The sequence below is a fragment of the Leptodactylus fuscus genome, chromosome 3, assembly GCF_031893055.1.
Source record: "Leptodactylus fuscus isolate aLepFus1 chromosome 3, aLepFus1.hap2, whole genome shotgun sequence".
Lineage (NCBI taxonomy): Eukaryota > Metazoa > Chordata > Amphibia > Anura > Leptodactylidae > Leptodactylus > Leptodactylus fuscus.
Window position 1 is genome coordinate 19973037 of NC_134267.1, and position 26651 is coordinate 19999687.

At 49.8% G+C, this 26651-nt stretch overlaps 1 protein-coding gene across 1 annotated transcript; it reads right to left on the bottom strand.

The window, feature by feature from the left end:
* Positions 1-660: 660 nt before the first annotated feature.
* Positions 661-26572, bottom strand: AIDA (axin interactor, dorsalization associated). Its single transcript, XM_075267081.1, has 10 exons — positions 26282-26572; positions 15956-16025; positions 8548-8601; positions 7064-7118; positions 6858-6921; positions 5748-5851; positions 4131-4253; positions 2496-2618; positions 1560-1677; positions 661-1251 (listed from the first exon to the last, which is right to left on the bottom strand). Exons 1-10 carry the CDS (start codon positions 26386-26388, stop codon positions 1155-1157), a joined length of 915 nt encoding a protein of 304 aa, XP_075123182.1. The 5' UTR covers positions 26389-26572; the 3' UTR covers positions 661-1154.
* Between the last annotated feature and the right edge of the window lie 79 nt (positions 26573-26651).

Genomic DNA, 26651 nt, shown 5'->3' on the forward strand with positions numbered 1-26651 from the left:
TCATCCTTTTCCTTGAGACTATGGCAAAGCCGACTGCGCATGCCTGTGGCCACAAGAAAAATGGCCGCTTACACAGTATTATAAGCTGCCATTTTCTTGTGGCTGGCGGGCATCCGCAGTCGGCTTTGCCCTAGAAGTTTGAAGCCAAACCCCGGAAGAAGACGTGGTGAAGACCCTGTTCCTGAAGAAGATGGAAATGGCCCTGGTGAGTACTCTCGCAGCATTGGGGACACCCCCAGTGCTGCGAGGGAACTCATTTGCATACCGGTGCAAAAAGGAATTTGAATTGAACGGCGGGATGTAGAAGTCATATAAAGGTAGGAGACGAATAGCCTTTCTTAAGGCTATTCCTACGTCTTAGGGAGAAAAAAAAAAACAACAACAGGTTTTTAATGGTAGAATCCCTTTAACTTTATGGCTCAGGTAACTATTCCTGGCACAAATCTCTGATGCCTTAACCCTTTAGTGATCTAACATTTAGCCTGGCACCAGTGACATTATATTTCAGTATAGCTTAACGAGATTTTGTATTTTGCGGGTAAATGAGATTTTTTTTTATTTTTAACTTTTTTCTGTAAAAAAAAAAAAAAATCCTGAAATTTACAGTTTTATCGATTTATAAACAGCAAAGATAAAAAGCACCCAAAAAAATACACAGAATCAGGTACAAATCACTTTATAGGGGGAAGGTGATCGGATACAAAACATGAGGGAAATTATAAGTGGATGGAAAAATAAAAAAAATGTACAAAATGGAAAAATCTTCATCAGGTCCGGAAAATAGAATTTTTTTTTTGTTCAATTCTGAAGAGCGCTGAAGTCTTCATATAAAATTCAGGATTTAGGTTTTTTTTTCCTTTTGCACGGCAATTATTTTACTGTGTAAATGCAGAATTTTTAGAAAGTTGAAAAAAAAAAATTCTAAAAACAAACGCTTGCGGTAGTCGACCAGACCGCAGTGATGAGATATATACAGAAGTAAACCTGTCACCGGAGTCCAATGAGGGCGGATGGCGCGAGTCCGGCTGCTCGGGTATTATTGCTGTGGGACATAAGCCATCATGCTGCAGGGTGGGCACCAAAACAGCCCGGAGGAGCATCGCCCGCCAGAGACGCCTCTATGGGGGGAGGAGAGGTGGAAGACGGCAGAGTGGTCAGTCCTTGTGCAACGTCTGGTGCAAGTGGAGATACAGTGGCTTCTTGGTTAGCAGCTGCAGTTTCTTCCGCTTAAAGTCTGTCGGCTTCTTGTAGCTGCGGATAAAAGGGAAAAACAAAAATTCATCTTAAGTACAAAGTGACTGCACCAGCAGAATAGTGAGCGCAGCTCTGGAGTATAATACAGGATGTAACTCAGGATCAGTACAGGATAAGTAATGTAATGTATGTACACAGTGACTGTACCAGCAGAATAGTGAGTGCAGCTCTGGAGTATAATAGTAAATAATATAATATGATGTAAATTAACCCCGTACTTAGCTGACACTACTGAGCCCTCTAAGGTTTTCCAGTACTATGTACATAAATATGTTATAGGTCACACCAGTATCGGGGTCACTCACAGCTCTATTACTATCTGGCCCGATTTGATCTCATCCATCTCCATGAAGGCAAAACACTTTGTGCTTGTAAATCGCTTCTTCGGCTTGTAGTGCTTGAACTCGAAAAAAATAGCTGCCCCTGGAAACAAGGACACAAAGGGTTAATGAACCTTCAGAGGGAAAAATCCATCTTTATTTTATTGTTTGGATGTAATAACACAAACTGCTGGAAAATCTTCGAACTTTGAGTATTCTACCTCTTATGATGGGAACACACCTACAAGAGAGTTAAAAAGGGCCTTACACCACTTTCTTTAATCATCGCCCCTCCACAGATTCCAGCACAATTGGAATTTTTTCTCTAGCCCCCGCCATTCCTGAGCAATCATTGCTGTTAGTTTTGGTGTCTGATGGTGTCAAGTGGGTGGTATCAGTGAGGAGCAGGCTAGGGGGCGTGACGGAGCTCCTATCAGAGGCAGACAGTGCCAGACCTCCTTGCCTGCTGCCTGACATCTCCCACTTGACATTAAGGAGTCTAGGTATGATATCAGAAACCAAAGCTAACCGCAGTGATTGTTCAAGAACGGCGGGGGTAGAGAAAAAATTCCAACTGTGTTGGAATTAGTACTGGGCCGGCTATTAAAGGGTTAAAGAGCTGGAGTTGGCAGACACAGGGTCAATAAAATAAACCCCAAGGCAGAGATTAGAAGGCTATGTGCTATATCTATACTGGACAGCTGGGGGCGCTGCAACATGATGGAAGTCTTGTGATAACAGGAAGGGATCAGCATGCAGCTTTGGAGCATTGTATAGTGTGAGCTCTGGGTTGCCCCATTATGGTCATCCTATAGGTGATCCCTACTGTCCCACTCTGTTAAATCCAGCAGCCCCCCTCCCCCACCATAGAGCTGCGCCTCTGCTCATGCAGGAGACATCGCACAGTTCTATGACTCTCACCTTTTGTAAGTTTCTCAACATGTTTCTGGATTTCAATTTCAACATTAAAATGGACGTAGGTGTCCTCCTTCCTAGTCGCCATGGGCGTGTCCTGAACGGGCGTCAAGTCAATGCCGTTTATATCTGCCAAAACAAAAAGGGACATCACGTTGGTCCTGGCTCTCCCCCAAAGAAAGCGCTCCGCATCAGAGAGACTGAGCCGGCTCTAGATGTTGTGCAATGGTCTTACAAGACATGGCCGTCTCCCACAATGCACTGCTCCAGCAGCACGCGGCGTCTATCTGGATCCAAAGGTGTGGAGCAGCGAGCGCGCCAGATGACAACATCGACAACAGCTGTGGAGCTTGGAGCAGGAGAGAAGGATTCCCAGAAAGGGGCAGCCATGTTATATAGCTCCCGGGGGAACGGGGGGATTAGAGCGCAGGCCGGACGCTGCCATCACTGTAACATTACACTACAGGGGACGATCTGTAAATCACTGTGTGTTATATCACGAGAGATGGAGCAGAGCTGGATAGGTTCAGTCACCATTTCTTGATAACTCTACAGGTTTATGTACAGTCTAATGGAAAACTGTTAATGCCAAAGGACATACTCAGCTCTGCTACACCACGGCAGAGCCTTATACCAGATGGGAGGAAAGGTGGATTTGTAATGTGGGGGCTGAAGGCTGCAGCAGCCATACTGTCAGATAGTATAAAGCACTGGGGGTCCCGTAAACACCTCTAGGGGTAGCACCAGTAAAAGGGGCAGGGCTTGTACAATGGCTTTGTATATGTAAGCTGTGAGGGCTGCCTGTAGGGCAAGAACATGGAGGTGGGAAGGGTAGATGTAGCAGAGCAAAGTGTGTGTGTGTGTGTGTGTGTGTGTGTGTGTGTGTGTGTGTGTGTGTGGTAAATATGGAAGGAAGAAAGCAGAGGTAGAAGGGTTGTGACTATGGAAAACATGGAGAAGCAGACCTGAGTGTTTAGGAAAGAAATGTGGCTGTAGCAAAGCTGTGTGTGTTGAAACTGTGATGTAGCAGAGCTGAGTGTGTGTAGGGAAAATGAAAGCAACAAAATTGTGGATGGGAGCACCAAGGTAGCAGAGCTGTGTGCGCAGGAAAAAAAAAACATGGGGTCAACAGTGTTGTGTGTGTAGAAGGGGAAACAAAGGTAGCAGAGCTGTGGGTGTGTAAAACATGAAGACAGCAGACCTGAGTGATTAGGAAGGAAATGTGGAGGTAGCAAAGCCGTGTGTGGTGTGTAGGGAACAACATGGAAGTAGCAAAGGTGTGTGTGTGTGTGTGTGTGTGTGTGTGTGTGTGTGTAGATGGAAGTAAGAGAGCCAGCGTGTGGAAAGTGAGATGCAGCAGAGCTGAGCGAGTATGGGGAAAATGAAAGCAACAGAATTGTTGATGGGAGTACCAAGATAGCAGAGCTGTGTGCGCAGGAAGAAAAACATGGGCTCAGCAGTGTTGTGTGTGTAGAGGGGTAAACAAAGAGGTAGCAGAGTTGTGGGTGTGGAAAACATGGAGACAGCAGACCTGAGTGTTCAGGGAGGAAATGTGCAAGTAGCAAAGCTGTGTGTGGTGTGTAGGGAACAACACGGAAGTAGAAAAGGTGTGTGTGATGTCACTGCTCACTGGACACTCACCCTTCACACTGACCGTCATGTAGGGGTCAATACACTGACCGGCGTCCTTCAAACCAATTTTCTCGATTCTGATGGTGAGGAGGGTCATGCCGGGCTCAGAGGGCAGTCTGGGTAGGAGCGTTCCTGGGATGGTAAGAGAGAGATTAGTATAGGATATACATAGTAAGGGGCAGGGGGGCGATATCAATGTGAGGGAAAATAATGTTTAGAAGAGAGAAGATAATTGCATTTCTGCATTTCTTTATTTCGGCCACTAGATGTCAGCAAAGCAACTACACCCACAGTCTCAGTTTACGGCCTACAGTAAAACAATGCTATGTAATTATTGCTAGTAGACTAGAGGGTTTTCCAAGAATATAGGTCATCTAGGGGTGTCACCCAGATGTGACTGAAATCCCATCACGTCTACAGATACAGACTGCTGGCCATGCCATGTGTGTCATAAAACACTTACAGTGCACCTCACCATAAGGGGGAGCTCTCAGTTTACAAGTGTATACAGTGCCATAAATCAGTAAGCTCCTCGGCTCCCCCTAGTGGTGACCCAGATAAAGCTCTAAGAAATTCTATACAAAGTTGGAGACCTACTTTAATAACCTGACTGATGTGAAGGTGTCAGAGCAAAAATAAGACATAACCAAGCAAAATAAAAGTAGCGTTACAGTGTGATAAGACGTTCGTACCTTGGATGGCTCCTGTAACGGCAGGTAGGGGGGCGGGGCACATGCAAATGAGCCGGCCATGCACGGGAGACAGTCAGCGCCAAGCACACCGGCGGGAGCACAACCACAGACAAGAGCGGGGCACAGACAGGAGGGAAACACAAGGAGGCAGAATTATCAGAAGAGGCGGCTCCGAGCTGTGTACAGGTCAGTAATACATTGTACGGTTATACGTGGGGTATCCGAGGGGAGCCGTGACCTCTACAAACATGGGGACCCCAAAGTACAATATCAGAGGTGAAGTCTGTACGTTGCTGTGCTCATTTTGTAATGATCTCCAATTACAGTACATGTAATACTCCAGTCACATCCAGAGCTGCATTCACAATTTTCATGGTTGTCTGTTTCTCTATGGTGTACGGTCAGTCATGCGATTCAACAGCTTAAAGGGGCATTACTATAAGTAGAGAGGTCATATCACTAGGATAGGGACCCCCCCCCCCCCAATTTCCTGAATGAGGGTCCTGAAGGGCTTTTCCTGCACAGCAGCTCTTCTGACAACCCATAACACAGCCCGTGTCACAGTTGTCGTTGGGTGGGGTCACCATAGCACTTGTAGGATTATGGGGGTCCACCAGAGATTAGGAGGTGATGGTATACTCTAGCGATAGACCATCAATTCCTTTCCAAAAAGCAGGAAGATTCTAAATGCAGCTTTAGCTGTGACTGGAGTATCGGCCATTTTGTAACAAACTCAGTAAGACATAAGAAAAGCAATGTATTTGTAAGTAAGACACCTGCGTTCTTCCACAAACAGCACCACACCTGTCATCTGGTCGTGTATGGTATTGCAGCTCAGGCCTCATCGACAGATGTGGCGATATTTTCCTTTAATTCATTCCTAATCTTGGACAAGTCCTTTAAACACCAAGAACAGACCGTAGGCCATTCTTACCAGGTACTCGCGGTGGGAAGGAGTCTGGAGAGCCCACCCCAGCGCCCCCTTCCTCTTCCTCCTCCTCTTCTAAATTCTCTTCTTCTCCCGGAGCTAAAATCCTCCTAGAAAACAGAATAACCCAATCTGGTCAGGTGACTGAGAGTCCAAAATGGCCGCCGCGTCATGGTAGGAAGTTGCCATGAAGACACACAAACTAGTACAAGGTTTTCTATCAAGAATATATGTAATGGGGCGCCCACCCCCCCTAATTCTACGCAAAAACTAGTGCAGGGGTCTACGGTGGATTAAAAGGACCTGAGGTCATCCGTGTAAGGAGATGTAGGCCGCAGCGAGCCTGGGGCTGGTGGAGGGGCCTATAGGGTGGAGCCCGCAGTGTGTCGGGGTCACGTGGGTGACGTCTGGTCAGATAATACCGATCACCACACGTATCATCTTAATCAGGGGAGGACAATGAGAACGTGATCCCCGACAGATGTTCTGCTGTAATCCCGGCCCGAGTCGTCTATGTAGGTCATGGAGGGCTCTGAATAGCGACGCTACAGCGGGGTCACTGAACACCCGTACAAACCATTCCCTCAGAGATAATAGGAGACCTCAGGGCCTTCCTTAATCCATGAGACCCCCCCCCCCCCCCCCCATGTGCCCTGCAGCATGTAAGGGAGTGATCGGCCTACTAGTCATCTGTACGGGCACCGTCACTGCGGCACAGCACAGAGGTCCACCCGGCCATAGTACAGTATTACAGTGCAGGGCAGCAAGGGGTTAAAGGGTCTGTCTTCTCACAAGGCAGTGGTCCGCATGTCGGGACTAAGGGGCAACTATGCTCATAAAGTGTTAAAGGGGGTCTCCTCTAAACAACCCCCACTTATTAGAAGGGTCCCTTAAAAATAAGCGGATTACAAAGTGTCCCCCGACAGCGAGCCCCCCAGTGATCAGCTGTAATCTATGAGGAAACCTGGCAGTGGGTATTTAGTTTCCCTCCAGCGCCTCCGCAGGGGAAATAAAGTATTACACAACGTCCATTCCAATCAATGGGTAACACAGGACAGGTCGGGTCCTCCAGGGCCTGAGATACTTTACCCCCGCTAGGCCGGAGCCTGCACTTACCTTAAAGGAACCGGCTGAACATCAAAGGGGAATTCTTTGTTGAACGTCAGAAGGTTGTCCAGGACTAAAATGACCAAAAAAAGAAGGGGTTAACAAAATCGGGCTCGACGCTACCATATACGTATACCAGGACTTATTGTACGCCATGGCGGTCGGTTCCTCTGCACCACCAGTGCGCAGTCCCAGCTCTGCTACATCACACTTACTAGGTTCTAGTTTCTTGATATCTTCCAGCTGGAATCCTTCTTGAGACTGTGTGGACTGCGGAGAGGAAAGAGCGAGAATGAGTGGATCGGCAATGGCTGCCCCTAGGCAGAGGCCCATAGAGCTGTACTGAGCATGCTCCACAGACACGCCATTATGTACATGGGACCCCGCTCTCCATTATAAGCTGCTGTTTTGGGGGTGGATTCCCCTTTAAGACGAGGAGGTGCGGGTCTATTGATATACGGTCACGCCGGAGATGTTATACTATAATAATATACTGCGGGCCCGGCCGCGCTCAGCACAATATTGCCTTTTTCTGGAGCCCACGCCCTTCACGCTGTGACTGGGGTTACACTGGGGGCCATTCATTCAGGCCGTCCCGGCAGGTTCTGCGGCGGTGGCACGCTGCCAGGTATCTCACAGCTGTCAGTGACTACAGGCCGGCAGCCAGGAATAAACCGCTCAGTCAATGTATACGAGCCTCCGCTTATCACACAGCCACCATGACAGGAGGTGTAACCAAGGGACATGGTGTCTGTGCCGCCTGGAAACCTGGACTTTACAGGTCCCTTAACCAGTTGCTCCGACCTCTGGGACCCACCGATTCTACGATTTAAGGGGCTCAGTGTTAGTTTTGCGCTGTGGCATCGTCTAGGTTCCCTACACGGCCTGCTGATGTGCCAGGAATTGCAGCATGGCGACATTCATACTGTGCAGGGGAAAACCAGTAAAAGGGACACAGTGCGGAGTACCCCTTTAACCCCCAACGATGTGACATCACCATGGTCTGGTCATCACTGCCAAACAAAGCCGTGTGAAATCCTCACAACACACTATAAAGTAATTTTATCTGCATGCAGCCACCACTAGAGGGAGCTCAAGAGATATAACATTTAAAGGGGTTTTCCAGACCCAAATAATTTTTTCATATTGATGACTTTTCCAAGGCATAAGTCATTAGCATGTGATCTGTGGGGTCTGACACCCGGCCCCCGCACAGATCAGCTGCTCAGCAAACTCCAGGCACTGGAAGCTACTAGTGGACGGGCAGTGCAGCATTCCCCATTGCACTCCACTAGTAGCTTTCAGCCCTTTGCACCAATCAGCTGATCTGACTGACTCCTGGTGCAGGAAGCGACTCTGCTCATATTCCAGTCACAGCTCTAGTGGTGGCGCCGCGGTACTGCAACTCTGGACCTGTTACTTATAAAGGAGCTGGCCGCTTTCAGTCCCATTGGATACTCGTGGCCTATGCTGTGGGTAGATCAATCTAAAGAAACAAAAAACCCCTTTAATATGAGTCGTATAAATCTATGTGAGGAGCTCCCCCTAGTGGAGAATGAAGGTAGCTTTAATTTTATCAAATACCTTCCTGTAAAAATTTGATGGCCGATGTGAAAAACTTCAACAGTTCAGGATGTTACGTTAATAAATAATCACAAAAATTACGTGGAAAAAAAAAAAAAATAATATAGACACCTACCTGCAGGGCGGCGCTGCGGAGCTCTAGACATGTTGCAATTTTTCCAATTGTTTTCTGCAAGAGGGGGAAAAAAAAAGTATGAAATATTTGGAGCGCACATACAGCACATGAATATATAACTGGTGCGCCATATACATGTACACTCACCGGCCACTTTATTAGGTACACCATGCTAGTAACGGGTTGGACCCCCCCCTTTTGCCTTCAGAACTGCCTCAATTCTTCGTGGCATAGATTCAACAAGGTGCTGGAAGCATTCCTCAGAGATTTTGGTCCATATTGACATGATGGCATCACACAGTTGCCGCAGATTTGTCGGCTGCACATCCATGATGCGAATCTCCCGTTCCACCACATCCCAAAGATGCTCCTCTATTGGATTGAGATCTGGTGACTGTGGAGGCCATTGGAGTACAGTGAACTCATTGTCATGTTCAAGAAACCAGTCTGAGATGATTCCAGCTTTATGACAAGGCATTGCATTATCCTGCTGAAAGTAGCCATCAGATGTTGGGTACATTGTGGTCATAAAGGGATGGACATGGTCAGCAACAATACTCAGGTAGGCTTTGGCGTTGCAACGATGCTCAATTGGTACCAAGGGGCCCAAAGAGTGCCAAGAAAATATTCCCCACACCATGACACCACCACCACCAGCCTGAACCGTTGATACAAGGCAGGATGGATCCATGCTTTCATGTTGTTGACGCCAAATTCTGACCCTACCATCCGAATGTCGCAGCAGAAATCGAGACTCATCAGACCAGGCAACGTTTTTCCAATCTTCAATTGTCCAATTTCGATGAGCTTGTGCAAATTGTAGCCTCAGTTTCCTGTTCTTAGCTGAAAGGAGTGGCACCCGGTGTGGTCTTCTGCTGCTGTAGCCCATCTGCCTCAAAGTTCGACGTACTGTGCGTTCAGAGATGCTCTTCTGGCTACCTTGGTTGTAACGGGTGGCTATTTGAGTCACTGTTGCCTTTCTATCAGCTCGAACCAGTCTGGCCATTCTCCTCTGACCTCTGGCATCAACAACGCATTTCCGCCCACAGAACTGCCGCTCACTGGATGTTTTTTCTTTTTCGGACCATTCTCTGTAAACCCTAGAGATGGTTGTGCGTGAAAATCCCAGTAGATCAGCAGTTTCTGAAATACTCAGACCAGCCCTTCTGGCACCAACAACCATGCCACGTTCAAAGGCACTCAAATCACCTTTCTTCCCCATACTGATGCTCGGTTTGAACTGCAGGAGATTGTCTTGACCATGTCTACATGCCTAAATGCACTGAGTTGCCGCCATGTGATTGGCTGATTAGAAATTAAGTGTTAACGAGCAGTTGGACAGGTGTACCTAATAAAGTGGCCGGTGAGTGTATATACCACAGGGCAATATATGATCTAATGGGATCCTGATGTCTCTCCAAGTATAAAAGTAACATCATGGGAAGCTGGCAATTTGAATGCAGCTCTGGGTGTGACTAGAGGTTAGGACGTGATACGTACCGCACTTCTACTTCTTGTAGTATGATGTCCAAAGTGTCATCACCTTGTATAGCTGTAGACCACCCCAATTAGAGGATGGTTCAAGTTGTTGGACCCCACAATCCAGATATTAATGGTATAGCCCATATAGACCAAGGAAACACCCTATAAGTCAGCCTTAGCTATACTGCAGGATCTTTCAAGATAAGCGGCGTCCGCTGTTGCCGCTTCACCCTTGTATATCCGATATACTGTATAGACCCTACAGACAGGCCGTCAGCCGCAGAAGAGATAGCAGGAGGACAAGACATCGTTGTTGGTCCTGTCACGCGCCTTATACAAGGGAACCTGCAGAGTCACAGAGGACTGCTCACACGCTCAGCTCTGCTACTCCCATTAGTCTGACTAATAATAGAGCCACAGGTCATCTAGGGAGTCACATTAACCCTACTTATGCTGCAAAAGTGACATACCAGACCATTCCACTACTAAAAGCCACCCTGAGGGACCAGTGAAGAACCAGAAAATGTCCCTATGGCAACACTTGTTGGCGCAAGTTAACCCCAAAAATGACGGGAAGGAGACAAGAAAAGAAGTTCACTCTCTCAACACCCTAAAGGGCAATAACTGACTACTCGATGGGGGTCTGACTGCTGGGACCACCAACTAAAAAGACCACATGCCCCCATTTAAATGGAGTCACAGTCGAGCATGCATGTAGATGCTCCATTCCAGGGAGTGCTCTGCTATCTCCAGCAGTCCCATACACTGGATGCTTGGCCACCGCTCGTGAACTAGGGGGGCCCAGCGGTCAGACCGTTCTCTCCAGTCTAGACAATGCTCTGTGAGCTCCACACATCAGCAACACCTGCACAAATCCCTGCCAGTTTGCTACAATGTATCAGTCTGTATCCAGTCTGCACAGTGCTCTGTGGACCTGGAGTCCTGCTGCATCCAGTCCAGGCAACGCTCTGTGAGCTCTACACATCTGCATAAATCTCTCTGCTAGTTTCCTACAATGTATCATTCTAGACTCCAGGTTTGCAAGACCATTGTCTAGACTGGATAAAGACTGATACGTTGTAGCAAACTAGCAGAGAGATTTATGCAGCTGATGCAGATGTGCTGAGCTCACAGAGCGTTGCCTAGACTGGATACAATGGTCTCCACTTCTTAGTTTAAAGCTGCTGTATCCAATATAGACAATGCTCTGTGAGCTATACACAAATCTCAAGGCTAGTTTGCTACATTGTATCAGTCTGGACTCCAGGCTCACAGAGCACTGCAAAAAAAAAAAAAACTTAAGGGGAGGTGCAGTGATGAGACATCCGTAACTTCAGGAGGGATTTACTTAGAAGATAATACTTCGATACAGCGCAGGCAGCGAGACCACCAGTCTGTAGAAAGTTCCAGAGACAGCGATCTACACTCACCGGCCACTTTATTAGGTACACCATGCTAGTAACGGGTTGGACCCCCTTTTGCCTTCAGAACTGCCTCAATTCTTTGTGGCATAGATACAACAAGGTGCTGGAAGCATTCCTCAGAGATTTTGGTCCATATTGACATGATGGCATCACACAGTTGCCGCAGATTTGTCGGCTGCACATCCATGATGCGAATCTCCCGTTCCACCACATCCCAAAGATGCTCCTCTATTGGATTGAGATCTGGTGACTGTGGAGGCCATTGGAGTACAGTGAACTCATTGTCATGTTCAAGAAACCAGTCTGAGATGATTCCAGCTTTATGACATGGCATTGCATTATCCTGCTGAAAGTAGCCATCAGATGTTGGGTACATTGTGGTCATAAAGGGATGGACATGGTCAGCAACAATACTCAGGTAGGCTTTGGCGTTGCAACGATGCTCAATTGGTACCAAGGGGCCCAAAGAGTGCCAAGAAAATATTCCCCACACCATGACACCACCACCACCAGCCTGAACCGTTGATACAAGGCAGGATGGATCCATGCTTTCATGTTGTTGACGCCAAATTCTGACCCTACCATCCGAATGTCGCAGCAGAAATCGAGACTCATCAGACCAGGCAACGTTTTTCCAATCTTCAATTGTCCAATTTCGATGAGCTTGTGCAAATTGTAGCCTCAGTTTCCTGTTCTTAGCTGAAAGGAGTGGCACCCGGTGTGGTCTTCTGCTGCTGTAGCCCATCTGCCTCAAAGTTCGACGTACTGTGCGTTCAGAGATGCTCTTCTGGCTACCTTGGTTGTAACGGGTGGCTATTTGAGTCACTGTTGCCTTTCTATCAGCTCGAACCAGTCTGGCCATTCTCCTCTGACCTCTGGCATCAACAACGCATTTTCGCCCACAGAACTGCCGCTCACTGGATGTTTTTTCTTTTTCGGACCATTCTCTGTAAACCCTAGAGATGGTTGTGCGTGAAAATCCCAGTAGATCAGCAGTTTCTGAAATACTCAGACCAGCCCTTCTGGCACCAACAACCATGCCACGTTCAAAGGCACTCAAATCACCTTTCTCCCCCATACTGATGCTCGGTTTGAACTGCAGGAGATTGTCTTGACCATGTCTACATGCCTAAATGCACTGAGTTGCCGCCATGTGATTGGCTGATTAGAAATTAAGTGTTAACGAGCAGTTGGACAGGTGTACCTAATAAAGTGGCCGGTGAGTGTATATATTCAGGCTCTGTCCCCGCACAGTCCTACATTGCGCCCCTGCTCTCAGGCGAGCCGTCAGCTCCACATTTTCGGCAGGGTGCGGCTGCCTCGCTGAGCACAGATGAATAATGCCTGCTGGGGACGCGCCAAGATCTGATCCACTTTCCATATACATTCAGCACTTCACATCTCCAAACCCCTGGAAAGTCATAAAGGCTCGGAGCTCTGGTGGTGTGCGGAGCATTAACTGTGTGCAAAAGTTCATGAGACCCGGCAAAGTGTTTAGAAAGTGAGAGTGCGGGTGTTTAATAACTTCCACCAGGATTCTCCTCCGACAAGGACTTAAAGGGAATGTCTCAATTGCCACAATAGCTTGCCAAAACGTTTCAGGTCCCCAGTGGTCGCACCGCAAATGGTTCTCCACCACATGTTCAGTTCTGAGGGTCACAGTTCTTGGGTGAAAATGAGCCCAAACGCAACAACAGGGTGTGTGGGGTCACTACTTCTATCCAGCTAGCATCCATAGGGTGCAGGCACCCCAGCCTGCATATGAAAGTAGCAGGGACAGCAGACATCTCATGGTTAGCCAAGGCAATGGATTCTATACTGTTCCTTCAGCTTCTCCTCCCAAAACATGTCACAAAGCACGCCCACAACAGTCTCCTATATCAGTGCTTATATTCTTGTACATAGGTGGCAGTATTATTGTACAGGATCAAACCATTGACAGTAGATAAGAAGAAGGAGGAGGGGGAGGAGGAGCAGAGCAGTTTCCTAGATGACCACAGAGCATGCCCACAATTTCCTATACAGTTATATTACTATACATAGGAGGCAGCATTACTGTAATGCCGGATCACAGGATCTCACCATTAATATTCAACAGGAGGGAGGAAGAGACAGATATTTCCTAGAACATTACAGAGTATGCTCACAACAAATTCCCATAAGTAGTAATATTCTTGTACATAAGTAGCAATATTATAACACAGGATCACACTGTTGAGCATGCCCACAACTCCCCATAAGCTGTGTTATATTCTTGTACATAGGGGACAGGATTATCATAAAACAGGATGACGCCATTGACAGAAGATAGGAAACAGCTCAGCACCTTCTCCCTTCCAGAATGTCACAAAGCATGCCCATAACAATCAATCAAATAAGCAGTCACACTCATGTACATAAGGAGCAGTATTATTGTAACATAGGACCACACTACTGACAGGACATACTATAAGATGGAGAGGGAGACTAAGCCATTTCCTAGCATGTTACAGAGCATGCCCACAACAATTTCCTATTAGTTATATCCTTGTTTATAGTAGCAGTATTATCACAACACAAGATCACACTGTTGACAGCAGATAGGAGGGAGGAGATGCTGAGGTGTTTCCAAGCCCCTCACAGAGCATGCCCACAATTTCCCACACATGTAGTTCTATTCTTGTACTGGGGGGCAGTATTATCATCAGACAGAATAACTCCATTGAAAGTAAATAGGAGGGAGAGGATGCTCAACCGTTTCCAAACCACTCACAGAGCATGCCCACTACAATTTCCCAAATAAGCAGTTATGCTCATGTACATAAGGGGCAATATTATTGAAACATAGGACCACAAGGTTAACAGAATATAAGATGGAGGAAGAGACTGAACCATTTCCTAGCATGTTACAGAGCATGCCCACTATAATTTTCTATAATTATATTCTTGTACATTTTAGATCAGAAAAGGCTTTGTTCCTCCTCCCATGTCACAGAGCATGCCCACAACACTCTCCCATAAGTCATCAACTACTTATATTCATTTCCAGCTCTCATGAAGTCTGGACTATACAGGAGAGCTGAGATGAGGGACCAGATTTTTATCCGATACGGTAATAAGACCGATAATGTTCCTTTTCCCCGAGACGTGGGCGGCAGGATAAGACGAGAGGAACCGGTCATACTTATAAATCTCACTTATCCTCAGGTTTTCTATGAACAACTGCATCTTACATTGGAAACCAAAACCTCATGTCTCACACACACAATCCGCAGGTGTCAGTCAAGTCCTGGCCCGCTGACAAAGCATCTATCACGATCTCTGCAAGGGCCCGACCCTCAGGGGCCCACAGGGACTACAAAGCCCAGAGAGGAATTATTACTTGATGTGTCTTTCCTGTGTTTAGTCCTTTCAGGGTCTGAGATAATCCTTCAAGAATGTTAAATTGTCTTCTTGTTCTATAGACTACACGGAGAGACCTAAATGAGATGCAGATTCTAAGCTGCGATATTAGTAATGTCTTGGCGGAGAAGATTCCCCCTCCCCCGCCAGCAGTGCTCTCTACCTAGTCTGCCGATCCCTGAGAGATAAAACAGGAAATATATGACCCGCGGGGCAGCGAATGTCTGATATACACCATATGAGCCTACAGGAGAAGAAGCATACTGCAAACCTATCCCCAAATATTACTGCCATATCGTATACATGACAGAAAGGAGATAACGTATAAAAAGTAACTATAGAATACTATAGGGGGCAGTATTATAATAGTTATATTCTTGTACATAGGAGCAGTATTATAGTAGTTATATTCTTGTACATAGGAGCAGTATTATAGTAGTTATATTCTTGTACATAGGAGCAGTATTATAGTAGTTATATTCTTGTACATAGGAGCAGTATTATAGTAGTTATATTCTTGTACATAGGAGCAGTATTATAGTAGTTATATTCTTGTACATAGGAGGTAGTATTATAGTAGTTATATTCTTGTACATAGGAGGTAGTATTATAGTAGTTATATTCTTGTACATAGGAGGTAGTATTATAGTAGTTATATTCTTGTACATAGGAGGTAGTATTATAGTAGTTATATTCTTGTACATAGGAGGTAGTATTATAGTAGTTATATTCTTGTACACAGGAGCAGTATTATAGTAGTTATATTCTTGTACATAGGAGGTAGTATTATAGTAGTTATATTCTTGTATATAGGAGCAGTATTATAGTAGTTATATTCTTGTATATAGGAGCAGTATTATAGTAGTTATATTCTTGTACATAGGGGCAGTATTATAGTAGTTATATTCTTGTACATAGGGGCAGTATTATAGTAGTTATATTCTTGTACATAGGAGCAGTATTATAGTAGTTATATTCTTGTACATAGGAGGTAGTATTATAGTAGTTATATTCTTGTATATAGGAGCAGTATTATAGTAGTCATATTCTTGTACAAAGAGGGCAGTATAACAGATATTTCTTTGGCAATATATCCATATATATGACGTAAAAGCACTTGCCTTATGATCCTCGGTGAAGTCGGATGAGTTGGCCGGTGACTGCGCTTCCTTCTGTAACTGTCGGGCTAATCTATAAAAGACAGAAGGTAAATGTGTTACTGTCTCCAGCAGATCAGGGTGAAGGATATCCATTAATCTACCCCGATAGTGTACTCCACTAAGATCTGCACTCATAAGAATGTTTAACATTGGGTCTCCTTTACCCAAACTTTCTGACCCCTGTCCTTGACAATCAAAATGGCTGACTGACCGTCAAGCATCACGGCAATCCTTACTGCTCACACGGGGGCGGCCACCCATCTTTCCTAGGATTACATAGACCTCTGGAATAAATTTTCAATAATTTGGCACAAGACAGCACTCAAGGACTCTGGCTGGCATCATGGCGTCTCTTCCCACTCACACCTAGTTTACTTTCCAACACACAGATGGATCACTATATTGTTTTATTCGTGATCCCCCTCCGTTTATGTCCTGCCCGCTGCACTTATGACACCAGATTCCACCATCTATGGGGTATAAGCGGTTGCTTTATAGAACTGCTCTATGTGTGCGCTGTCCCTTTAAGAGTGATTCAGCTGCAGATAGTAGCTGCATAGCAGGGAAGTAGTGTGAATACACGCACAGCGCCGGCTGCCCATCTGTGTATGGATTTCATCTCTTATTCACATCCTGTTGAAAGTCTCCACCCAAAAACAGCCAGAGAGCCTGGGTGGGAACCTGAGCAAATAATCCTGCAAGTGACAGGACTTCAGAGGCTGCAGGAAATCACTGCGCAGATGGAGTGTTACTGTGTGCAGCCGCACAACACCGAGGGGGAAAACCAGGGCCGAGCATACAAGGAACTGATCAAAGCAATGCAAGAGCTGGGAGAGTATGGCCACATAGTGTCTGGGAAAGCTGGGTGGTCAGTGAAAATAATTGTGGGAAAGCTGAATGACTAAATAATAGTGGTCATCACAGTAACCAATACATGCATAGGCAGAACTAACGTGCAGGGCTCAAGGAAAGCTGGGTGATAAGCGCAAAATAAGACGGCTGATATCCTGAGCTTGCAGAGCGGCAGTGTTAGGATGTGGACAGGAATCACATCAATGGGAGGAATTGGATCTCAATGCCAGTGATCCATAAAACTGGAGCAGAGTTCTCAAATCTACGACCACTTACCACACCAACGACTTTACCTGCTCCTTCCTGACCTCAGCAATAACGTAAACGGAACCCCTCACCAACTCCAGTTCTTTGCATCCTTTAATAGCACCCCTCCACTGATTCAAGCATAGTTGGAGTTTTGTCTCTAGCCCCCGCCATTCCTGAGCAATCATCTGTTAATTTTAGCGCTCAGTATCCTAATTAGGTGTCTTGTCAGGTGGGCGGTCCATGACTACCTGCTCCAAAGGATTGCACTGATTGCTCCGGAATGGTGGGGACTAGAGAAAAAATTCCAACTGCGCCGGAATCACTGGAGTGGGGTTTATTGAAGACTGCAAAGAGTTGGAGTTGCTAGAAGTGGTGAAAGGTCTCCTTTAAGTACTACACAGACTACAAGAGTGACCACGCCTCAGAGATGTTATTACAGCCCTCCATTACTTTATAGTACAGTATAACGCTTCATGCCAACAGGGGGAGACAGAGTCATTACTTGAAAATGCATCACATACCCCGGAGAAGCCGCTCACATGTACAGCTCTGCATTGTCACCAATACTCCACCCCATCCTCAGCCATTTTTGGTGACATACAGAGGCTGACATCACACAAACCACCACCTGGGGGTGCTGTGACCCATATACTGCCCATGAGCTGTGCTGTCAGTCATCTGACAGCTTCTAAAAGTCTGATATTAGTGTCATCCTACACAGTCTATGTGCGAGGACACGCAACGTTTCTACCGATATCCTCTGTGACGGCCACAACAGATAGTCCAGGAAAAGAAACGACATGAACAAAAACCACCTAGAGCGGGGGATGCCCATAATACTGCGGGGGATGCCCTTAATACTGCGGGGGATTTTTACTCCCCGCAGCTGTCATGGCACATGGAAGGGGGATTCCCACTTACAACGCTCAGGACAGGGGGTGGATACGTGATCAGTGGGGGCCCCGTCATCAGCTTTTACAAGAACATGAGTCCTCTGTGTGACTAGGGACAGAGCGCACGTGTGACCACTCACTTCTATAGGACTGATAGTGACAGTCCGGTACAGGGCTCCGACAGTGCCATAGATGAGCACCACATTCACATTAGTGTCCCGGGGACCCGTTCTCATGATTTCTAGGGGTCCCAGCAGTTGGACCCTCAGTGATCAGATACTCATCCCTTCGCTGATGAATAGATTATTACTGTCTGGGACATTAGGGAGATGCTGGATAAAGGGATTCTTCCAACAACGAAGATTATGGTAACTTCTACAAGTTGTAGATGGTTGGGGGTCCGACCTAATCACTTCATTGGGGCCGCCAGAGACAGTCAAAGCCCAGCCTCCGCCGGTCACATTGAAATGAAGAGGAACAACACTGTCTGACCACCGCTTCATTCGGAATGGGGAGCAAGACACCCCAGTTCTTGTAATCAGAGGAGGCCCAAGTGTTCGGACCCCCGTGGATTACAAGACACTAAGATGGAAAAAACCTTTGAAGTAACTCCCAATATACAATAGAGTCTACACAGGTCACGGCTCAGCTACTGACATTCATAATATGCCGTCACGTGGCTGACCCCACCCCAAAAATAACAGGGAAATGAGTGGCATAAACAGTCGATACAATGTGACACAGTGAGAGCATCTTACCGCAGCAGAAAGGAGGGGAGCTGGGATGGGGGTGATATGGTGCCCAATAATGTGGGACTTGTAACCCCTTCCTATATCTCTACCTCATATATACCCCAGCAAATTTAGGGGGGGGGGGTGAACCCAATATATCCAGGAGGTACTAGATACTAGGAAAATTGGAAGACCATGTAAATGTCACATATACCCTATCTCATAAGTGACTGATTACGGGGGGTCCCTGAGATCATGACAATGAGGGTCCCCTAGACCCCTGTGTGAATGGAGCGGTAGTGCGCCCATGTGACAAGTGCTCCATTCACTTCTATGGGACTGATGGCCCGCAGTACTTGGCCATCTTCATCAGTCCTATAGAAGTGAACAGACGGCTGGTCGCATACGTGCACTGCTATTCCACAAGATACCATGGTCGGCGGGGACCCCCATGATCCATACAGTCTTTATACATGTTATATTCGGGAAATTACCTGTAATACAGAATTGGGGAAGGGACAAGTAGACCAAAAGGTGCCCCTGCGAGACAGACTGACCCCGGCACGTACAGTAGTGGAGGGAGGTAATAAAGTCTGCTCCCCCCTAGCAGTCACAGTAAAAAAAACAGAATAGAGTAGGGGGGTGCAGGGTCTGGGATTCTGTAAACTGATAGCTATGTATAATGAAAAGAATTGGGGAGAGATTATCCCCTACAGGGGTATCTCCAGATGGCCTGCAGTTACACCTGTACACAGACTGTGCCCCTCCCTTATATCCCGCCAGCTATACATCTATACATATAGCAGGGGTAACAGTCACAGCAGAATAACCAGAATCCAACAGTATTAAGATATGAATTGGGGTGGGGTATTTCCTACATAATACACCCAGAGGGACACCAGACCTATATCCCAGGGGTGTCTGGACTAGCAAACCCCTTTGTAGCTGCACCTGTAGTCAGGCAGTATAGGGGAGGGGGTTACCCCCAGATCTCCCTCCTGCAGTCACACCTGTAGTCAGGCAGTATAGGGGAGGGGGTTACCCCTAGATCTCCCCTCCTGCAGTCACACCTGTAGTCAGGCAGTATAGGGGAGAGGGTTACCCCCAGATCTCCCCTCCTGCAGTCACACCTGTAGTCAGGCAGTATAGGGGAGGGGGTTACCCCTAGATCTCCCCTCCTGCAGTCACACCTGTAGTCAGGCAGTATAGGGGAGGGGGTTACCCCCAGATCTCCCTCCTGCAGTCACACCTGTAGTCAGGCAGTATAGGGGAGGGGGTTACCCCTAGATCTCCCCTCCTGCAGTCACACCTGTAGTCGGGCAGTATAGGGGAGGGGGTTACCCCTAGATCTCCTCTCCTGCAGTGACACCTGTAGTCGGGCAGTATAGGGGAGGGGGTTACCCCTAGATCTCCCTCCTGCAGTGACACCTGTAGTCGGGCAGTATAGGGGAGGGGGTTACCCCTAGATCTCCTCTCCTGCAGTGACACCTGTAGTCAGGCAGTATAGGGGAGGGGGTTACCCCTAGATCTCCCCTCCCTTAGTGACACCTGTAATCAGGCAGTATAGGGGAGGGGGTTACCCCTAGATCTCCCTCCTGCAGTGACACCTGTAGTCGGGCAGTATAGGGGAGGGGGTTACCCCCAGATCTCCCCTCCTGCAGTGACACCTGTAGTTAGGCAGTATAGGGGAGGGGGTTACCCCTAGATCTCCCTCCTGCAGTGACACCTGTAGTCGGGCAGTATAGGGGAGGGGGTTACCCCCAGATCTCCCCTCCTGCAGTGACACCTGTAGTCAGGCAGTATAGGGGAGGGGGTTACCCCTAGATCTCCCTCCTGCAGTGACACCTGTAGTCGGGCAGTATAGGGGAGGGGGTTACCCCCAGATCTCCCCTCCTGCAGTGACACCTGTAGTCGGGCAGTATAGGGGAGGGGGTTATCCCTAGATCTCCTCTCCTGCAGTGACACCTGTAGTCGGGCAGTATAGGGGAGGGGGTTACCCCCAGATCTCCCCTCCTGCAGTCACACCTGTAGTCGGGCAGTATAGGGGAGGGGGTTACCCCTAGATCTCCCTCCTGCAGTGACACCTGTAATCGGGCAGTATAGGGGAGGGGGTTACCCCTAGATCTCCTCTCCTGCAGTGACACCTGTAGTCAGGCAGTATAGGGGAGGGGGTTACCCCTAGATCTCCCCTCCTGCAGTCCCACCTGTAGTCAGGCAGTATAGGGGAGGGGGTTACCCCTAGATCTCCCCTCCTGCAGTGACACCTGTAGTCGGGCAGTATAGGGGAGAGGGTTACCCCTAGATCTCCTCTCCTGCAGTGACACCTGTAGTCAGGCAGTATAGGGGAGGGGGTTACCCCTAGATCTCCCCTCCTGCAGTGACACCTGTAGTCGGGCAGTATAGGGGAGGGGTTACCCCTAGATCTCCCTCCTGCAGTGACACCTGTAATCGGGCAGTATAGGGGAGGGGGTTACCCCTAGATCTCCTCTCCTGCAGTCCCACCTGTAGTCAGGCAGTATAGGGGAGGGGTTACCCCTAGATCTCCTCTCCTGCAGTGACACCTGTAGTCGGGCAGTATAGGGGAGGGGGTTACCCCTAGATCTCCCCTCCTGCAGTGACACCTGTAGTCAGGCAGTATAGGGGAGGGGGTTACCCCTAGATCTCCTCTCCTGCAGTCCCACCTGTAGTCAGGCAGTATAGGGGAGGGGGTTACCCCTAGATCTCCCTCCTGCAGTGACACCTGTAGTCAGGCAGTATAGGGGAGGGGGTTACCCCTAGATCTCCCTCCTGCAGTGACACCTGTAGTCGGGCAGTATAGGGGAGGGGGTTACCCCTAGATCTCCTCTCCTGCAGTGACACCTGTAATCGGGCAGTATAGGGGAGGGGGTTACCCCTAGATCTCCCCTCCTGCAGTCACACCTGTAGTCGGGCAGTATAGGGGAGGGGGTTACCCCTAGATCTCCTCTCCTGCAGTGACACCTGTAGTCGGGCAGTATAGGGGAGGGGGTTACCCCTAGATCTCCCCTCCTGCAGTCACACCTGTAATCGGGCAGTATAGGGGAGGGGGTTACCCCTAGATCTCCCCTCCTGCAGTGACACCTGTAATCGGGCAGTATAGGGGAGGGGGTTACCCCTAGATCTCCTCTCCTGCAGTGACACCTGTAATCGGGCAGTATAGGGGAGAGGGTTACCCCTAGATCTCCCTCCTGCAGTCACACCTGTAGTCGGGCAGTATAGGGGAGGGGGTTACCCCTAGATCTCCTCTCCTGCAGTGACACCTGTAATCAGGCAGTATAGGGGAGGGGGTTACCCCTAGATCTCCCCTCCTGCAGTGACACCTGTAGTCAGGCAGTATAGGGGAGGGGGTTACCCCTAGATCTCCCCTCCTGCAGTCACACCTGTAGTCGGGCAGTATAGGGGAGGGGGTTACCCCTAGATCTCCCCTCCTGCAGTGACACCTGTAATCGGGCAGTATAGGGGAGGGGGTTACCCCCAGATCTCCCCTCCTGCAGTGACACCTGTAGTCAGGCAGTATAGGGGAGGGGGTTACCCCTAGATCTCCTCTCCTGCAGTGACACCTGTAGTCGGGCAGTATAGGGGAGGGGGTTACCCCTAGATCTCCCCTCCTGCAGTCACACCTGTAGTCGGGCAGTATAGGGGAGGGGGTTACCCCCAGATCTCCCCTCCTGCAGTGACACCTGTAATCGGGCAGTATAGGGGAGGGGGTTACCCCCAGATCTCCCCTCCTGCAGTGACACCTGTAGTCAGGCAGTATAGGGGAGGGGGTTACCCCTAGATCTCCTCTCCTGCAGTGACACCTGTAGTCGGGCAGTATAGGGGAGGGGGTTACCCCTAGATCTCCCCTCCTGCAGTGACACCTGTAGTCGGGCAGTATAGGGGAGGGGGTTACCCCTAGATCTCCCCTCCTGCAGTGACACCTGTAGTCGGGCAGTATAGGGGAGGGGGTTACCCCTAGATCTCCCCTCCTGCAGTCACACCTGTAGTCGGGCAGTATAGGGGAGGGGGTTACCCCTAGATCTCCTCTCCTGCAGTGACACCTGTAATCGGGCAGTATAGGGGAGGGGGTTACCCCCAGATCTCCCCTCCTGCAGTGACACCTGTAATCAGGCAGTATAGGGGAGGGGGTTACCCCTAGATCTCCCCTCCTGCAGTCCCACCTGTAGTCGGGCAGTATAGGGGAGGGGGTTACCCCTAGATCTCCTCTCCTGCAGTGACACCTGTAGTCGGGCAGTATAGGGGAGGGGGTTACCCCTAGATCTCCTCTCCTGCAGTGACACCTGTAATCGGGCAGTATAGGGGAGGGGGTTACCCCTAGATCTCCCTCCTGCAGTCACACCTGTAGTCGGGCAGTATAGGGGAGAGGGTTACCCCTAGATCTCCCCTCCTGCAGTCACACCTGTAGTCGGGCAGTATAGGGGAGGGGGTTACCCCTAGATCTCCTCTCCTGCAGTGACACCTGTAATAGGGCAGTATAGGGGAGGGGGTTACCCCTAGATCTCCCTCCTGCAGTCACACCTGTAGTCGGGCAGTATAGGGGAGGGGGTTACCCCTAGATCTCCTCTCCTGCAGTGACACCTGTAATCGGGCAGTATAGGGGAGGGGGTTACCCCTAGATCTCCCCTCCTGCAGTGACACCTGTAATCGGGCAGTATAGGGGAGGGGGTTACCCCTAGATCTCCCCTCCCTTAGTGACACCTGTAATCAGGCAGTATAGGGGAGGGGGTTACCCCTAGATCTCCCTCCTGCAGGGACACCTGTAGTCAGGCAGTATAGGGGAGGGGGTTACCCCTAGATCTCCCCTCCTGCAGTGACACCTGTAGTCGGGCAGTATAGGGGAGGGGGTTACCCCTAGATCTCCCCTCCTGCAGTGACACCTGTAGTCAGGCAGTATAGGGGAGGGGGTTACCCCTAGATCTCCTCTCCTGCAGTGACACCTGTAGTCGGGCAGTATAGGGGAGGGGGTTACCCCTAGATCTCCCCTCCTGCAGTCACACCTGTAGTCGGGCAGTATAGGGGAGGGGGTTACCCCTAGATCTCCTCTCCTGCAGTGACACCTGTAATCGGGCAGTATAGGGGAGGGGGTTACCCCTAGATCTCCCCTCCCTTAGTGACACCTGTAATCGGGCAGTATAGGGGAGGGGGTTACCCCCAGATCTCCCCTCCTGCAGTGACACCTGTAATCGGGCAGTATAGGGGAGGGGGTTACCCCTAGATCTCCCCTCCTGCAGTCACACCTGTAGTCGGGCAGTATAGGGGAGGGGGTTACCCCTAGATCTCCCCTCCTGCAGTGACACCTGTAATCGGGCAGTATAGGGGAGGGGGTTACCCCCAGATCTCCCCTCCTGCAGTGACACCTGTAGTCAGGCAGTATAGGGGAGGGGGTTACCCCTAGATCTCCTCTCCTGCAGTGACACCTGTAGTCGGGCAGTATAGGGGAGGGGGTTACCCCTAGATCTCCTCTCCTGCAGTGACACCTGTAGTCGGGCAGTATAGGGGAGGGGGTTACCCCTAGATCTCCCCTCCTGCAGTCACACCTGTAGTCGGGCAGTATAGGGGAGGGGGTTACCCCCAGATCTCCCCTCCTGCAGTGACACCTGTAATCGGGCAGTATAGGGGAGGGGGTTACCCCCAGATCTCCCCTCCTGCAGTGACACCTGTAGTCAGGCAGTATAGGGGAGGGGGTTACCCCTAGATCTCCTCTCCTGCAGTGACACCTGTAGTCGGGCAGTATAGGGGAGGGGGTTACCCCTAGATCTCCCCTCCTGCAGTGACACCTGTAGTCGGGCAGTATAGGGGAGGGGGTTACCCCTAGATCTCCCCTCCTGCAGTGACACCTGTAGTCGGGCAGTATAGGGGAGGGGGTTACCCCTAGATCTCCCCTCCTGCAGTCACACCTGTAGTCGGGCAGTATAGGGGAGGGGGTTACCCCTAGATCTCCTCTCCTGCAGTGACACCTGTAATCGGGCAGTATAGGGGAGGGGGTTACCCCCAGATCTCCCCTCCTGCAGTGACACCTGTAATCAGGCAGTATAGGGGAGGGGGTTACCCCTAGATCTCCCCTCCTGCAGTCCCACCTGTAGTCGGGCAGTATAGGGGAGGGGGTTACCCCTAGATCTCCTCTCCTGCAGTGACACCTGTAGTCGGGCAGTATAGGGGAGGGGGTTACCCCTAGATCTCCTCTCCTGCAGTGACACCTGTAATCGGGCAGTATAGGGGAGGGGGTTACCCCTAGATCTCCCTCCTGCAGTCACACCTGTAGTCGGGCAGTATAGGGGAGAGGGTTACCCCTAGATCTCCCCTCCTGCAGTCACACCTGTAGTCGGGCAGTATAGGGGAGGGGGTTACCCCTAGATCTCCTCTCCTGCAGTGACACCTGTAATAGGGCAGTATAGGGGAGGGGGTTACCCCTAGATCTCCCTCCTGCAGTCACACCTGTAGTCGGGCAGTATAGGGGAGGGGGTTACCCCTAGATCTCCTCTCCTGCAGTGACACCTGTAATCGGGCAGTATAGGGGAGGGGGTTACCCCTAGATCTCCCCTCCTGCAGTGACACCTGTAATCGGGCAGTATAGGGGAGGGGGTTACCCCTAGATCTCCCCTCCCTTAGTGACACCTGTAATCAGGCAGTATAGGGGAGGGGGTTACCCCTAGATCTCCCTCCTGCAGGGACACCTGTAGTCAGGCAGTATAGGGGAGGGGGTTACCCCTAGATCTCCCCTCCTGCAGTGACACCTGTAGTCGGGCAGTATAGGGGAGGGGGTTACCCCTAGATCTCCCCTCCTGCAGTGACACCTGTAGTCAGGCAGTATAGGGGAGGGGGTTACCCCTAGATCTCCTCTCCTGCAGTGACACCTGTAGTCGGGCAGTATAGGGGAGGGGGTTACCCCTAGATCTCCCCTCCTGCAGTCACACCTGTAGTCGGGCAGTATAGGGGAGGGGGTTACCCCTAGATCTCCTCTCCTGCAGTGACACCTGTAATCGGGCAGTATAGGGGAGGGGGTTACCCCTAGATCTCCCCTCCCTTAGTGACACCTGTAATCGGGCAGTATAGGGGAGGGGGTTACCCCCAGATCTCCCCTCCTGCAGTGACACCTGTAATCGGGCAGTATAGGGGAGGGGGTTACCCCTAGATCTCCCCTCCTGCAGTGACACCTGTAATCAGGCAGTATAGGGGAGGGGGTTACCCCTAGATCTCCCCTCCTGCAGTCACACCTGTAGTCGGGCAGTATAGGGGAGGGGGTTACCCCTAGATCTCCCCTCCTGCAGTCACACCTGTAGTCGGGCAGTATAGGGGAGGGGGTTACCCCTAGATCTCCCCTCCTGCAGTGACACCTGTAGTCGGGCAGTATAGGGGAGGGGGTTACCCCCAGATCTCCCCTCCCTTAGTGACACCTGTAATCGGGCAGTATAGGGGAGGGGGTTACCCCTAGATCTCCCCTCCCTTAGTGACACCTGTAATCGGGCAGTATAGGGGAGGGGGTTACCCCTAGATCTCCCCTCCTGCAGTCCCACCTGCCCACAGCCAGGGGGCGCCCCACTTACATCTGATACTCATCTATGGCCTCCACCAGTTGCCCCCACGAGTCGAAGTCCGTGCCCTTCTTGAAGCTTGCGTTCCACTTGTGCAGGGTCTTGTTCAGGTCACTCATGGCTGGGGCAGGACACTCCCAGCCCCCCGGGGACCAGCTCGCCACCACTCAGCTGCGCATCGTCCGGGAAGGGACACACGTCGCGGCACCGGCACCGGCCCCGCTGCCTCCTGCTGCTGCTGCTGCTGCTGCTGTCCCTCCTCCGCGGCCAAGCCCATCACATCGAGGGACAGGAAGCTCCGCCGCCCATCCCCAGGACCCGCCCTTCCCGTCCTAAGCCAAGCCTCGCTGTCATCGCTAGCCCCGCCCCTTTGCCCTCCTAT

What these genes read in the sequence shown, in the direction of transcription:
- AIDA (XM_075267081.1), bottom strand. Translation starts at nt 26,388, where the DNA reads ATGAGTGACCTGAACAAGACCCTGCACAAGTGGAACGCAAGCTTCAAG. An exon ending in TATCAAGAAACTAGAACCTA is followed by an intron (nt 6,922 to 7,063) that starts GTAAGTGTGATG and finishes TGGTCATTTTAG; the next exon opens with TCCTGGACAACCTTCTGACG. An exon ending in GTTCAGCCGGTTCCTTTAAG is followed by an intron (nt 5,852 to 6,857) that starts GTAAGTGCAGGC and finishes TCTGTTTTCTAG; the next exon opens with GAGGATTTTAGCTCCGGGAG.